The sequence below is a fragment of the Motacilla alba genome, chromosome 6, assembly GCF_015832195.1.
Source record: "Motacilla alba alba isolate MOTALB_02 chromosome 6, Motacilla_alba_V1.0_pri, whole genome shotgun sequence".
Taxonomy (NCBI): Eukaryota; Metazoa; Chordata; class Aves; order Passeriformes; family Motacillidae; genus Motacilla; species Motacilla alba.
The window spans coordinates 1565796-1581298 of NC_052021.1; the positions used below are offsets into that span (position 1 = coordinate 1565796).

The following is a 15503-nucleotide window of genomic DNA, read 5'->3' on the forward strand; positions in this document are numbered from 1 at the left end:
AGACGTGGGCAGCAGCCATCGCGTGCGCGATGAGGCTCCCTCATCCTCACTCCCTCCCAAAGCTGCGCCGAGGGAGAGGGATACGCTGAGCGAGGCACAAGCTCCAGAGCACGACCGGCCGGAGCCGGCACCATCGGCGCGGCCGCGAGGCGATGGCGGCGCCGTGAGGCGATGCCCGGGCACGCGCGCGCCCCGCCCCCGCCCCGGGCCGCGCGCGCTCCCGCTTGGCGCCAAAACGAGCGGCGGCGGCCGCGTGACGGAGGGAGGAGCGCGCACGCGCCCGGGCGGCCCCTCAGCAGAGGAGGCGGCGAAAGGCAAAGGCGGAACGCCCCCCCCCCCCACTCCGCATGCGCAGTCGCTTCCTTCCAGCCCCCTCCCCCCCCACCCCTCTCTCCCCCCGCGAGTCGCGCGTGCGCGGGAGCCGCCCAGGCGGGTGTGAGGCGGCGCGCGGTGCGGGTATCGCGATAGTCGCGCGGCCCGGACGCTCCGCTGCCCGTGGGCGCTGCGCAGGTGTGGGCCCGCCGGACGGCTCGGCACTGAGCGAGGAGGCGCGTCCAGCCCGGCGCGAGCGGCTGCGGGGCACGGCCAGGGGTGCGCGAGAGGCTCGCGGTGAGCGGACAGGGCGAGCGGGCCGGGCGAGCGGCGGCGGGGCCCGCTCGGGGGGGTTCGGCGGGCCAGGGGTGCGGACGGCGGGGGCTCGGGGCCCGGCCGGCGCCGGGTCGGGCCCGGCGCGCGCCCGTGGGCGGGGGAGGGGGAGGGGGAGGGGGAGGCGGTGCGGAGCCTCGTTCCCGATCGCGGCCGCCATTTTGAGCGGTGCAGCCGAGGGCGGCGGCGGCGGCGGCGGCCCCGGGAGAGCGGCGGGCGGGGGATCCTGCGGCGGTGAGGGGGCACGGGTCGGGCGGCGCAGCGCAGCACCTCCGAGGCGAGAGGTGGGCAGCGGGACGCGCGGGGGGGGGCGCGGCGGGAGCGGGGCAGGCGAGTGGCGGGCGCCCCGGGGAGGCGCGGTAAATGGCGGCGGGGAGCGGGCGGGGGGTCAGGCCCGCGGTCTCGGCAGGACGGCGGGAGGCGGGATCGCGATGGCTCCGGGCCTGGCGAGGCGGCGATGGCGGCTGCCTTTGTGGGACGGTGGTGATGCCCCCCTGCACACGCCCCAGTCACACGCACACGCCCCCGCCGCCCCCGGCTGAGGGCAGACAAAGAAAGGCCTTGTGGCTCCAGCCCTTTCCTCAACTGTTGCGCTTCGAGGGGGAAAAACAGCCGATAAAACCAAAACCCACAAAGCTTTACGGAGCGGATGTGCAGTGTACTCCGAGTAAATGCCGAGCTTTCTGTGCCGTGCCTGCCCACGTGCTGCCCGCCGTCCACGCGGTGCTCCCAGCAGCGGCCCCGGTGGCGGGGGTTAAATCCCCTCGGCGGCGGGTTTAGATCCCGCTGGCATGTGTTTAGATGCCCAGTTTCAAATCCGGAATAAATGAAGCTCATGATCCATCATGTTATCTAAATAAACAAAATCTTAACAGATTTCTTTTTGAGGGCGGGTCTTAGGCACGAACAGAAACTCAGGGGTTTTTTTATTTCTGTTTTGGTTTGGGTTTTTTTTTTTTTTAGGATTTGAATTAAATTAAAGATGGACTGGAGTGGAAAACACAATGGGCCCAATGATACAACCAATGACGGAACAGTGGTACGACTCCGAGGCCTGCCATTTGGTTGCAGTAAAGAAGAGATTGTTCAGTTTTTCCAAGGTACCTCCAGTGTAGTCGAAGTGTAGTGGATTTCTTTAGAGGTTTTTTGTATCTTTTACACAATGTTTTGTATATGTTTAATAGCTGTTAATGGGGTGGATGGGGAGGGATTGTGTTAAATTAGTTTATCTTATTAAAGATTTATGCCCTGTAAATGAAGCACAGATAACCGTAGATATAGTAGAACATAAAATGTACCTGATTTTGTCGAGGTGGGAAACATAGCTTGCACATGGGGGTAACCTGAATGTTAGCATTTGGATCAGTTAAATTGCTTGATTGGTAGCCATATTTTCTTCGTGTAACTTAGGTGGTTGCATTTTTGTATAGTCTAAACAGAAAAGAAGTACGGCTAAATCCATAAATGTTTAATGAAAAGATCATGGGCTTGTATTGTTGGGTGATGGGGGAAACAAGGTGGTTTTCTTTTTCGTTGTTGTTGTTTAGATATGCTTTAAGTATTTGCTGCAGATGGGAATGTTTCAGCCTTTAACACTGTTCCCCTTGACGGGGTTATTTGTCCTTGGGTTAAAGGGTTGGAAATCGTGCCAAATGGGATAACATTGACGCTGGACTACCAGGGGAGAAGCACAGGGGAGGCCTTCGTGCAGTTTGCTTCAAAGGAGATAGCAGAAAATGCTCTGGGGAAACACAAGGAAAGAATAGGGCACAGGTGGGGATGGAGAGTTTGGGATGGTGTTAAATCTTTATTTTTTGGGGGTTGTGGGTCAGTAATGCTTTTGGGGGGTTGGGGACCATTGGGGAATTGGCTGTTTTTAAGAATTTTTATAACTGATCCTAAGTTAACTTGGGAAATGCAGTAGATTTGGGGGGTGGGGGAGACAGTATTGCACTGGGTAGTTTGCTAAACTCAGAAAACTGTTTCAATCATGCTCGTGTAGGGTAATTTGTGATAAATGCTGCTATAGCCATTGTTTTCCAACAGTATGTTTCTCATACTGGAAAGACATGATTTAAGCTTAATTTGTACAGCTAGAATTTTCACGTAGTAATTTTTGCCACTCTAAAGTGGTTTTTTTTAAATACACTTAAGATTCTTACAGTTTTGAGGAGAAACTTAAGTTGTATGGAATCTCTAGTCACTGCTATTGGCTTGTACGTTTAGCTCTAGAAAATGTAGTATGGCCTTTTGTAAAATTCAGACTGCTTCTGCCTGTGTTCTTACTGGTACCTTGAAAATCCTCTTTTATTAGATACATTGAAATCTTCAAAAGTAGTAAGAGCGAAATCAGAGGATTCTCTGACATGCCAAGAAGAATGATGGGACAACAGCGACCTGGACCATATGATAGACCATTAGGAGGAAGAGGGGGTTATTATGGAGCTGGGCGTGGAAGTATGTATGACAGAATGCGTCGAGGAGGTGGTGGATATGACGGTGGTATGTTCATCTAATGAACACAGGTTCTCTTGGCAGTTTCATGTTTCTGACATGCTTGTCAAGAAATAAGAAATGGCAGTAGCTGTTATGCCCATTAGGTTGGATGTATTTATCTGAAAAAACACTTGTAATATATCAAAACATGTGGCCGAGTATTCGAGATGAATGTTGATAATAAGGGAGCTATTTTCATTAGAATCAGATCTTTCCATTTGCATGTTTCAGTCTGTGTTTATAAAAAGAAATGTACTTTTGCACCGTGTTCAGAAATCCAGGTGTGACAGTCTGCAGAGGCTGTTTGCAGAGTGCTGGGTGCCCGAGGACTGCAGAATTGAGTGTTGTGTGTGCGTTGCTCTGTGAATTCTGAGCAGGAATGTAATCGCTCCTCTCCTTCTCTCCACTGCGCAGGATATGGTGGCTTTGATGATTATGGTGGCTATAATAACTATGGCTACGGAAACGACGGCTATGACGACAGAATGAGGGATGGGAGAGGTAAAAAGAAATTCCTAGTTTGTCTGAAAAGGCTTTCCTGTCACTCTAGTTGCGAGACACAGTATTTCCCAGACAGAGAAAATAGTTTCATTCTGCTGTTTGGTAAAGAAGGCTGTTTAAAAAGGGGAGGGGATTGGGGAGTCGTAAGAAAAGGTAAAGAGATTGCTTAGCAGGGCTTCTGGTTAAGGTTTGGGCTGATACTTGGGAAGTGTAAACACCATGCATTCACTGGTATAATTAAGTGCTTTCAGAAAAAGAGTAGTGATGACTTTTGGCTTTCCATGATCTTAGAGGTGTGTGGGTTTTTTTGGTTTGGGTTTTCCAATAGGCATGGGAGGACATGGCTATGGAGCTGGAGATGCAGGGTCGGGGTTCCATGGTGGCGGTCATTTTGTTCACATGAGAGGGCTGCCTTTCCGAGCCACGGAAAACGATATTGCTAACGTAAGTACCACGGGGGAAAGGGCTTCCTCATGCCAGCAGTGTGCATGTCCCTGTCTGTCCCAGGCCAAACTCGGGGAGCCTTCTCAAACAAGTCACTGCTACATCTGCACAAAGTTAACGAGCTTTTGTAAAGCTGCTGTCTGAGGTGGGATTACCAGAGAAGTCAGCAAAGCTATATTTAACATTAATCCCTGCACTCTCTGCTCTTTCATCTCCATAAAAGATGTATTGCAGAGACAACAGTTGCTGTAATCAGTATCCTCATTTTGAGGCCTTTCGGATTTTTTTAAGCTTACCTGATTTTGTGAAAATGACAGAAGGTGTGAAACTTAAATTGCTTAGCTTGCATATTTGTTTGTTGTCCTCCTGAGACTTTTTTTTCAGGGTGGGCAGGCTGTGTTGGCTTGGAAAGGACTGGATCCCTCTTGTAGGAGATCAGGGTGGCAGGTAGAGGTGCATCTGCAGGATCTTGGGAATGCATTCTTGTCTCAGTGCAGATGTGTTGTCAGGGAAGAGGTTTTCTTGAGATACAATGCCAGGTTTAAACATAGCACATCTTTGGAAAGAGACTGTCTTGCCAGTGGCACCTGTGTCTTACACAGGCAGAGCTCCATTCTGAAGCTTCTGCTTGTTTGCTTTTGTGGGTGGTTTGGTTTACTTCAATGGAGGTGTATTTCCTTGTGCCAGTTTGATTGTCCCCTTTAGGGTAAAGACTCTCAAAACAAGGGCCAAAAGTCAGGCTTAGATCTGGGGCAGTGAGGAAGAGCAGTGCTGTTGAGAAGCAGCTTCTCTTGAATTCCATGAATGAGTCCTTGCTTTGAGAAATCTGGAAGAGCAGAGCCAAATGGAAACCAAGCAATTATTTTCTTGCCCAGGATGCCATCACATTGAGCTGTTGCTCCGAGCAGTGTGTGTGGGCAGGAATTGTTTGTATCTTTGCATTCAAAGAAAGCTCCTCGTGCTCTGTAGCTGCAGCTCCCCAAGCTGTGCAGTAACAATGGGTTGTAAACGTAGGTTGACCTGATGTTGAGGGTCCCACAAGCACTAAGCACTACTTGAGAAATGAGTAGTTAAATCTGTGTGGTAGGATGGCATTGAACTAAAGCAGTGCACCACTAACCATGGAAATGGAAAAAAAGTACCTGGCTTGAATTCTGCATTAACATGATTGGTTTTTAATTTGTTTTTTCCCTAGTTTTTCTCACCACTGAACCCTATAAGAGTTCACATTGATATTGGAGCAGATGGAAGAGCCACAGGAGAGGCAGATGTGGAGTTTGTAACACATGAGGATGCAGTAGCTGCCATGTCCAAGGATAAGAATCACATGCGTGAGTGTCGTGTTCCCTGACTGCCGCTTGGCCAGGCTCTAGCTTGGGAGCAGCAGATCCATCCTAAGGTTTTCCCAGTTTTCCATGTTGCAAACTCATTATTTGTGGCCTTGTGTCTGCTGCCTGTAAGGGGGGTGGGGGGTTGCTTTGTTCCTCTGCTTCTGGTCTGGAAAACAAAACATAAACTGAGGCTTTTTTGCTTCTTACAGAGCATCGATATATTGAGCTGTTCCTGAATTCCACTGCTGGAGGTGGCTCTGGAATGGGAGGCTATGGCAGAGATGGAATGGGTACGCATCAATTGCAGGGTTAGCTGATGCTTTGCCAAGTCTAATGAGTTCCAGGCTTGTAATGTTGGACTTTGGCTTTGCAGATCAAGGTTACGGCTCTGTTGGTAGGATGGGAATGGGCAGCAATTACAGCGGTGGCTATGGAACTCCTGATGGCTTGGGTGGATATAGTAAGTACAGGCTCTCTTCTGAATGTCCGGCAGCGTGTGAGCGACTGGGGGGGGCGAGGCTGGTGGGCTTTGGGCTGGGAGAAGGGAAGGAGGGGCAGTGGTTGTCTGAAGCTCAGTCTCGGGGGCTTTGCACGCCGTGCTACTGCAGCAGACGCCGGTTAAGAGCAGTAGTGCCGCGGTATTGTTAGTGTTGTCACCTCCGGCCAGTTGTGCTGTATTGCCCATCCCGTGTTTTCTGTCTTTGAGGTATGTATGCGTGACCTTGTGTCATTGTTTGCAGGTCGTGGCAGTGGAAATAGTGGAGGATACTATGGGCAAGGCAGTATGGGTGGAGGAGGATGGCGTGGGATGTATTGAAGGATAGCCTTGCTTCTGCGAAACACCTTGGAAGAAACAGTCTCTGGTCTACTAGACTTTCTTACAAAATTTAATTTCTTTTGTATTTTAAGAACTTTATAATGACTGAAGGAATGTGTTTTCACAATATTATTTGGTAAGCAACAGATTGTGATGGGAAAATCTGTTTTCTGTAGGTTTTATTTGTTGCATACTCTGACTTTAAATAAATTTTTATATTCAAACCACTGATGTTGATACTTTTTATACTAGTTACTCCTAAGGATGTATTACATATTCAAGACTACAGTCGGTTTAAAATGTTGTACTATGGTTCCATAAAGGTGGTTGTACTGTAACTCCTATGAACACTGATTCAGTTCTGTGTAATCTTGGTCTAGTGAACAAATTTAAGCATTCACTTGTTTAAGGGGAGATGGGTAGATGAATAGGTTAGTTTATTTGGTAATTACTTTCCTAAACCCTTTTGGTAAGTTGTATGTAGTAACTGCACCGCAGCAGAAAGCTGTGGAGGCTCAGTCATTGTTCCAGCTTCTTCCTCCTGCTGCCAGCACCCCCCAGCAGCTGCACCCCCTTTCTGCCTCCACAACACCCAGCAGCCACGTTTCTTTCCACCTTGCTGTAGTGTTCAGAGCCTGCGTTTCACACATGTAACCTGCAAGTCTGACTGGAACGGCAGCACAGCTTTTAGCTAACATGACCTAGGTCAAATACTAGTTCATTTGATGCTTTTTACTTCGTATTTTTTTCACGAACATGGTTTTAGGAAGAGTGGGGGATTTGGAAGCAAGTTACTTCTTTTCTTTCTTGAATTTATTGTATTTAAACATGGTTCAGCATTTTTTTCACTGCGCAGAGCCGATTTGTCTGTATTTGTTCAAAGTTTGCCGAGCCATTCTACATAGGAGCTCATTCGAAGCCAAGATCTCTAAAATCTCTATAGGCCCAATACCTTTTCAGTAACACGCAACCCAACCACGTTGATAAAACTTTTTGTGCGTTTGTGACATGTAAGATATGTAAGAAGCTTATTGTTTGAAGACACTTAACATACCTGATGTGTAATGGAAAAAGGTATTTATTCTTCTGAGCCAGTGTGATCTCCCAAATTACCTGCTTTGTCCTCAATGCCTCCCTTAAAATGTCAAATGTGATCTTGGGTATTGCAAGTCTGTCACCTGTTTTGCTAGTACTGTGTTCTATCTGTAATAAATGTCTTCTTGTGGGAGAGAGGAGAATGGAGTTTATTTCACCAGAGAATGTGTCTGGGTGTCAAAGGGAGTGGAAAAGCTGAAAAGGGTAACTGGCACAGGAAGCTTTCCAAGCACTGGAGCAACGTTGGCTAGGAAGGGGAGGGAAAATGAGTTCTTAACCACTTGACCCATTGTTGCTCTGCAGAGTTAGGGGTTCTTGGTCTGTTGCCAGCAACGCTGCGGTGTTTCCCAAGTGGCAGTGGTAGCACCAGCGTTAACTCAATTGCAGAAGTCCCTTAGAGTGAGGTGGAGGAAAGGTGCACTTGCGGGAGCCTGTTGGCATGGGCACGGCAGAGAGCGGCATGCTGCGGCTCCGCAGCGCCTCCTCACCCGGCACCGCCTGCGGCTCCACTGCGGGAGAAGGAGCGACAGCTGCCCGGGCCTGGCCTGCGGGGAGCGGGCTGGGGCTGTGCTTGGGGCAAGCTGCAGCGCCCGCTCACCTCAGCCCCAGCCAGCGAGCGTGCAGGACACGGGTCCCTTGTGCCCGTCCTGTCCCTTCACCCGCATCGAGAGCGGCGCTCAGCCCTGGCCCTCCGCTCCCAGCAGCAGCACTGAGCGGCACAGGAACCGTTCAGAGCCGGCAGCGGAGCGGGGCCCGCTCCCGGGGCCCGGAGCGCTGCAGCCCCGGCGCGCCCTGGCAGCTGCGGCCGCGGCTCCTGCCGGGCAGCACCGGGCCCGTCAGGGCTGCCGGGGCTCCCCTGGCGGGCAGAGCAGACACGGGCACTGAGCCTGGCCGAGCCCTGCGCGGGGAGGAGCGCGAGGAACGTGGGATTGACTCTGGGGCTGGCGAACGCCCCCCGAGCAGCAAGGCAGAAGTGGCTTCGTTTCCCAAAAGGATTAAAATGCTGCTCTGATCCTGTCTGACAGTTCCGGGTTCTTGTGGGTACCCCACACCTCTTCCTGTGCTCTTCGGACTTAGAATCAAGAGCAGGGTTTTACAGAAAGACAGAAATGCAGCATTAGTCACAGCAGTGCCCAGAAACCTTAAAAGCAGACCAGGTATGTAGTTCATTTCCAAGGGAAATGAAACCATATGGAACATCCAGCATTCACTCTGTTCAAGGCAGAAGTCTTCCCTGCAGTCAGTAACAGCAATCTGAATATTATACACTTTTCCTATGTAAACAGAACAGCACAGAGGGGAGGAAAAGATGGCAGTTAAGTAATAAATTAATTAATTGCACGTTACAGAAATGCACTATATTCTTGTTTTAAAAGATTGCCTATTTTAAATTATTTCTGTTTAGTTGCAACCCTTCTCACAAGTTATTTATTAAAGCAATACAGATTAGCTTTATCCTGCCGTCTCTGTCCTGCATCAAACCTGGCTGCCTCCATTCCTGCCCCATGAAAGCCCCCCTGGAAACTCTCAGGAAGCCCATGAGCAGTACCTGATTGTGTCTGTGGCAGGGTACCCCACTCCCCAGCACAGGCAAAGGCTTTCTAAGCAACTTGAACTTAATAAAGTAAAATACTCTCAGTTACAAGTTTAAGTGACATTATTCTCAGATAACTTAAATTTATTTTTTTCCAAAAGTTATTTACAGATTTACAAGTATTTGTGTGGTATTTTACAAAAAGTTACACCAGGTCATTTTAAAAACATTTTTCTTTACAAAAGCTACATAAGCAACTACACTGAGGTGTTAAAAAGAATAGCTATGTGTCGCTTTTAGGATATTCACTAAATCCCTGTCCTCGGAGAAAAAGCCAAGCTAGACAAAGTGCAAGGACAGCTAAAAGACCTGTTTGCAGCCTCCCTTTTGCTGCCAGCAGTGCTACTCCAAGCCCACGGCTGAAGGAACTACAGGGCTGGTAATTCTGGAGGGGCCAGGGCTGGAGCCCAGGCCAGCAGTGGCTGAAGGGGAGGAGGGTGCAGTGCAGTGAGCTGGAAGTGAGGGCAGTTTATCCAAGGATATTACTTCTATTTGCCTATGGAATGAACAAGGATCTTACATTCTAACAAAAGTTACCATCAGTGACAAGAGTGGGTAGACTCAGAAAGGCTCAAAAGTGCTCTGCAAGACAATGAAGTTTAGGAACCAGCTCTGAAGGTTTGAAAAAGATGGTGACAAAATAAGGAAGAACCTCCCCGTGCAGCACAGAAAGGACGTGATCCCCAGCATTTAATCCCAGTCTTTCTAGGTGGTTTCTAGAGCTATGCAGTGACTACAGGTACAAGCTTGAGAGCATGACTTGCATGAAAATGATGCAGAGACTTGTTCAAGGTTACAGACAATGTCAGAGAAGAGATCTGTGCCGAACAGCTCTCTTTCAGTGGAAACACAGAAATATCAAATTAACAGTTCATGTCAACAAGTCATTCAGCAAAACACACCTTCCTTCAGGAAGTGCCCCGAGGCACTGTTTGTTCCCTGGCTGAGCACAGCTCCCCTCACACTGGGACAGCACAGAACAGCTGCAGTGCCATGTTCCGGGATGTTCTGGGCTGTACCAACTCCTGCTAACGCAGAGAAGTAAACGAACACACGGTACTTGGCAACAACTTCTCAGGCCACTGCATTCGTTGCCATACTTTGTCCCAGTACAGTTTAAAACCAGCTACTGCAGGGTTTTGCTTCACAACAGCCTGTCACAGGCACAGGATTAGGTTGGACTTGTGGCACACCAGCCTGTAAGAGTATCACCTTTCTCTAGATCATCCTAACAACTAAAATATTGATCCAATACACATTAACACTGAGTCTCCTGTATAAACTGCCCTGCTTCCTCCCAAAAAATACCTGCTGAGCCATTTGGCAGACCAACATACCCTTCTGGGGTTTTCTTCTTTTTAGATGTGCATTTTCTACATTTGGGTCCCATTGTCTCCATTTGTTTCAAGAGGAAGCAGAGAAGTAACTCGTCCACAGTACCGTGAAATTCCAACTTCCCGCTGCTTACCTCAAAGTCTGGAAATACTGTTGTACATTCTTTAGTTGGTGTGGTGGTTTTTACAGGATGAGCTAAACAGCAGAATGAATAAATATCTTATGGCACGTTAGAAGAGCACCTTTGTATCAGTATTGCATGGCAGGAATCACAGACCCGGACAGGCTTTGGCGAAGAGGGCAGAGGCAGCTCATTGTCAGAACAGGCATTGCAGAAGATCTCCCCACAGTTCCTACAGTGATGCTAAATCACAGGCAGGAGATGAAAAATTGAAATTTACAATTGGATACCAACAAACAACACACAGAGCAATCCAGAATGTAATTCCTGACTCCTTCTTGGAGTCAGTCTGCAAAAGAAAATTGATCTACATCCCAAACTATGATGCAAGCCTACACAAATGATGTTTGTCTAGGATTGCACCACAGACAGACACATGATCTTTCTAGACTTTATAGATATATATATTTATATATATATATAATGTGTGCTGAAGATTTCATTCAAACTCTGGATTAAGGATGTGTACTGCTATAGAAAAGTACAGCATGAGCAATGATACCCGAAACAGTGATTACCTCTGTCAGGTAGCTAATTGACATTTAACATGAAAAGGTAAAGGAAACTTCCTGCACACATTAATAAAGCATGGAAATTAATGTCACATCTTACTTTAAAATTAAAAACTCCTATTGTCTTACTCTAGTATATAAAAAATGCCACAAAAAGACTTCTTTGACACATGTCAAATTCCAACAGCGTCAGAGCTCATAAGAGTTTGAGATAACAATTCCACAAAGTAGTTAAATAATTTTTAACTAAGCTGCTCCGTGAAACTTCGCTATGACATTGTTTCTTTTGAAATTAGGGCCCAGCTGCATTGTGTGTATAAAAGAACTAGAAAAATATCTCAAAAATACCTCTGCTTTTACCTGATCATTGACATTTCATGCCACACCTCAAAGATAATTATTATTTACATCATACTTGTAATAATCATTACATAATACTTGTAAACACGTTAGGAGAAATCTTGTTCACGTTTTACCTTCCTTTTGGAAAGTGAAAATTCCTTTTCACACAGCTTGCAATGAGTGGCTTCTTTGTCCTTCAACCAAACCTGGCCCTGGAGAAAAAATTATCATAATTATATGTGTCTGATGAAGTTAAGCTTTGGGCTCCAGGGGAGAAGACAAATCAAGAGCAGAACATTCACTGCCTGAATGCTCAGGGTCCTGGGACCACTGTAATGTCACAAAGACACTCTAGAGCAGCACAGGACTGTTCCAAAACACTGCAAAAACACATAGCAGAGGTGCAGAGACAACATGCTTGAGGTGCTAAAGCTGGGCAGTGGCTCAGCTGGGAGAGCAGAAAGGCATCCAAGCCTCCAAGTGAAGCCAACATCCCTGCTCAGCACATAGGAACAGTCCTCAAGATGCAGGGAAGCAAAAAAAAACCCACAAACCCAGGACAGTGTCAAGAATTTCCTTCTGTTTAAACCACTTAATAAACCCAGAAGCCTGCTCATCCATTCCAGTCACTTTTACCTGGACTGCTGCAACATGCCAGGTGACACACCAGATGATCAAATGTGTGCAGACAGAATCTCTGCTCTCAAGTGCTCCCTGCTGCCTTTAAGAAAATCCCAAACCTGCTGACATTACACATCATATTTTATCAGCTTTGGTGCTACAAGTTCACTTATTTCTTAGGATGATCAAATATTTATTGATCACTGAGAAGTACTATGCAGTTAAGCTCAGCTGGCTTCACATTCTGTCCCAGATGCACTCTGTAAATGATAGAAGGGTGTGTGCCACTGCAAGAAAAGGGCCAAAATGCACGGCTGTGCATCAAACAAGGAAAATCAAAGGCAAACGGATTTTCTCCAGGAAGTTACAAGGGAGTGTGGTTCTCTCCCACTGGAGGAAATCATACAGTGAGTCTCTCTGGAGTAGTTGCTGTTGGAGAGAAGTCTTCTCATGCTTATGAAAGATTTCAAAAAGAACAGTTTAAAAAAAGTTTATTTTCTCAAAATGCTACTGACCTGCAACGCCTTGTTTGCTTCTTTTATATCTTCTATTTTCAGCTTTGATCTAAGGAATAAGATAATGCTACTTCAAACTTCTACATGGTCAGTTATGCTCTAACAACTTAAAAAGCTGGTTTAGGTACTTAATTTTTAAGCCAAGTCCTCTGAAGAAGAGTACAAGACCACATTCTGTCATTTTGGAGGAAGCAGCCTCCCCACAACCATCCAGTGCCAACCCACTGAGATCTGGGTCACAGGAGACGCACGCAAAGCTCTTCCACGGGGCGTCAAAGGCCACATAAACCACAGCAGCCTACTGAGAAGGCAGAGATCGTTACATGAAGCTTCAACAGCACGTAACAGTCAGGAGGGTGCTGCTTGCCAGGTGTCCCCTTCCATCCTGAGCCTGGGCAGCTGGGCTGGCTCTGCCTGGGCTGGGGCTCATCTCCCTGCAGGGGCTGTGCTCTGGGTTTGTGCTGAGCACAGGCTGATAACACAGGCATGTTGCTGTTGTTGCTGGCAGGGCTCACACAGAGCCAAGGCCTTTCCTGCTCCCCCCAGGGCCCGGCTGGAGAGCCTGGGGGTGATGGGAAGTGAGGGGACACAGCCAGGACAGGGGACCTCGGGGATCAAAGGGGTGTCCCAGACCATGCAGCTGATCGTCTCACTCACTAGCTAAGGTGGGGGAAAGAAGGAGGAAGGGTGGGGGGCACTGCAAGGTTTGGAGTTATGGAGTTTTGCCTTCCCAAAGCACCGTTCCACGTGATGGGCCCTGCTCTCCTGGGCGTGGCTGAACACCTGCCCAACCACGGGAAGCTGTGAATTATTTTCTTGTTTTGCTTTGCTTGCATGTGTGGCTTTTCTTTTCTCTAGTAAACTGCCTTTATCTGAACTCTTAATGAGTTTTCCAGCTTCTGCTTTTCCAGTTCTCTCCCTGATCCCAGTGGTGGGGAAGTGAATGAGCAGCTGTGTGGGGCTTGGTGTCAGGCTGGGGCTCAAGAAGAGCAGCACTGCCCTGCTGTAGCCAGAGCTGTTACCTTCTCCTTGGGGCTCCTCTGAGTGTGCCACAGCTGGCAAACCAGGCAACTGTTCTCCTGCAGAACAAAGCCCAATGCCCTTCAAACTGTTTTTGTTCCAACTGTTTTGTTTTAGATTTTCTGTTCACAGCACTGTCATTGCCCAGGAGCTCACCAGCCAAAAATAAAAATTACCAGGCCTGACCTAACTAGACACATTGACTTCTCCCAAATGGTTAGTTATCAAATAATAATAATAATAATAATAATAATAATAATAATAATAATAATAATAATAATAATAATGCCAAACACTGTCTAATATGCATTACCACTGTACCTATTTTCCTTAATTCAAGTGTATATGACAAAAACAATATGTATAAGGGATCACAAATAACAAAATTACTCGCTCAGCTTGGATGCCAGTTCTTGGAGAGCAGCTTCTTGGTCCTCACATATGCTTTTCAGCTGCTTGTTCTTCTCCTGAAGTTTAAGGAACTCCTTAAAACAAAACAAACAAAATACAATGAAGCCAAATTATTCTCAAATTGTGCTTGCCCTACTGCCTAGGAAGCTGCTCCTACTGAAGCTGATCTTGCTGAGAAAGCCAAGTGCATGAGTGATCCCCCACACTCCCTCCAAACCCAGCCTGAACAGCAACTGCTCAGGAGTAAACTCTCTCAGACCCCACGAGATAAAGAAACATTTCTGCTTCTGTAGCCCACTGCAGGGAGAAAATAAACCTGAGTGACTGGAGATAGAACCTGGAAAATAAACCTGAGTGACTGGAGAGGCCAGGAGCACAGAGAGCCACAGGTCCAGCCTACAATGAGGACAGAGCTCCCAACACAACTGAGAGGGGAAAGCAAGGATTTCATTTCTCCTTATCCAAAGTACTGAGCTCTGATCTGAGGACTAAATGGGGAGCAAAAAAGCCCATTTTTTTCTTCATTCTATTTGTGAAAACACATTAATGTAATCTTTCTCACATATTTGCAGAAATTCTTTAAAATACCATGTCTAAGTCCATAAGTAACATTGCAGTCAATTTCTAAATTACTAGCCAGAATTTGCTGCAGTATTTACTTTCTTAAGGGTAACTATTTCTTGGGTCTCTGTTCTCAGATGAGATACAGTTTCCTTTTCCTTCTGAAGATCATCCTCCAGGGTTTGCCGCCACTCTTTTTCTATCTTCAAATCTGTTTCCAGCTGAAGCCTAGAACAGGGAAAACAAAACAAAAATCACTGTGCACAACAGTATCACTTTTGAGAACAAAACTGAGTTCATTTCTGGGTGCAACAGACTATTACCATAACAAACTATTAACTTACGTGTTTTCTAAAACAGAAATAATGTGTCAATATAATGATATTTTAGGTATCAGTGTAATAAACAAAGCACAGTCATTTAGAAAATGCTTTTCAAAGTAAGTTTATTTAAAGGACCAGGAGTATGGCATAATTTTGAAGAGCTGACCTTTGAAATAAATGAGTAAGAGAAGACTAACCACAAAATTCTGAAGTATTTTTAAAACAAGCAAAGGCAAAGCCCCTTAACTTTATACAGCTTGTTTCTAAAATAAACCAAACCAACCAGCCACAGTGTCATTGGTGATGCAGACAACCATCGCAGGTATCTCTGATACCATAAAAGTTATTTCGTTTTACACCCTTAGAAGTGAATCTTCTATTTCAGACTAAGGTTTACGGCATTTTGAACAGAACTGAAAATAAAGGAGGAAGGACTTTAAATTACTATTTTTATTGAACTTTCTACACAGCTGAGGTTCAGCAGAAACAGGGATATAGATTCTATTGGCTTAACTGAACTTCAGCTAGAGGAGTTAGGGCTACTCTGACAGAAAACCCATTCTAGCTGGAATTTTACTCTTGGTTAAATGGAAATCTTGGTGTTTAGAATGTTATGGGGGTGGAAGCACACTGTTCAACCTTCTAGATTTAAACTGCGTCAACACAGGAAAAGAGGAAAAATAACCTGAGAGAATTCATGCAAGGTGTTTTGATGGGAAACCTACATTCACATTAATTTTCCTGTTTTGAAACCAAACC

General features: G+C 46.9%; 2 protein-coding genes across 11 annotated transcripts in view; one reads left to right on the plus strand and one right to left on the minus strand.

Annotated features, from left to right (window-relative positions):
- The first annotated feature begins 393 nt into the window (after positions 1 to 393).
- Positions 394 to 7462, plus strand: HNRNPH3 (heterogeneous nuclear ribonucleoprotein H3). Of its 7 annotated transcripts, none has more exons than XM_038139952.1 (10): positions 394 to 609; positions 1609 to 1745; positions 2280 to 2418; positions 2960 to 3147; positions 3556 to 3642; positions 3959 to 4086; positions 5282 to 5417; positions 5627 to 5707; positions 5791 to 5877; positions 6158 to 7462. In XM_038139952.1, exons 2-10 carry the CDS (start codon positions 1628 to 1630, stop codon positions 6232 to 6234), a joined length of 1041 nt encoding a protein of 346 aa, XP_037995880.1. In that variant the 5' UTR covers positions 394 to 609; positions 1609 to 1627; the 3' UTR covers positions 6235 to 7462. The 7 variants fall into 7 exon arrangements, with proteins under 7 accessions (XP_037995880.1, XP_037995885.1, XP_037995882.1 ...); XM_038139957.1 differs by having other exon boundaries at positions 2960 to 3102; XM_038139954.1 differs by having other exon boundaries at positions 394 to 591.
- The window catches only part of RUFY2 (RUN and FYVE domain containing 2), a 28412-nt gene continuing 19579 nt past the window's right edge, over positions 6671 to 15503 (minus strand). For 3 of the 4 annotated variants that reach the window (XM_038139950.1, XM_038139949.1, XM_038139948.1), the window contains exons 14-18: positions 14520 to 14649; positions 13840 to 13934; positions 12430 to 12478; positions 11428 to 11505; positions 6671 to 10622 (exon numbers count right to left, since the gene is read on the minus strand). In XM_038139950.1, the coding sequence (XP_037995878.1) occupies positions 10479 to 10622; positions 11428 to 11505; positions 12430 to 12478; positions 13840 to 13934; positions 14520 to 14649 (496 nt within the window). In that variant the 3' untranslated portion in view covers positions 6671 to 10478. Of the gene's footprint in view, positions 10623 to 11427; positions 11506 to 12429; positions 12479 to 13084; positions 13692 to 13736; positions 13935 to 14519; positions 14650 to 15503 lie in introns of those variants that run through there. The other variant, XR_005257300.1, reaches the window with a different exon arrangement.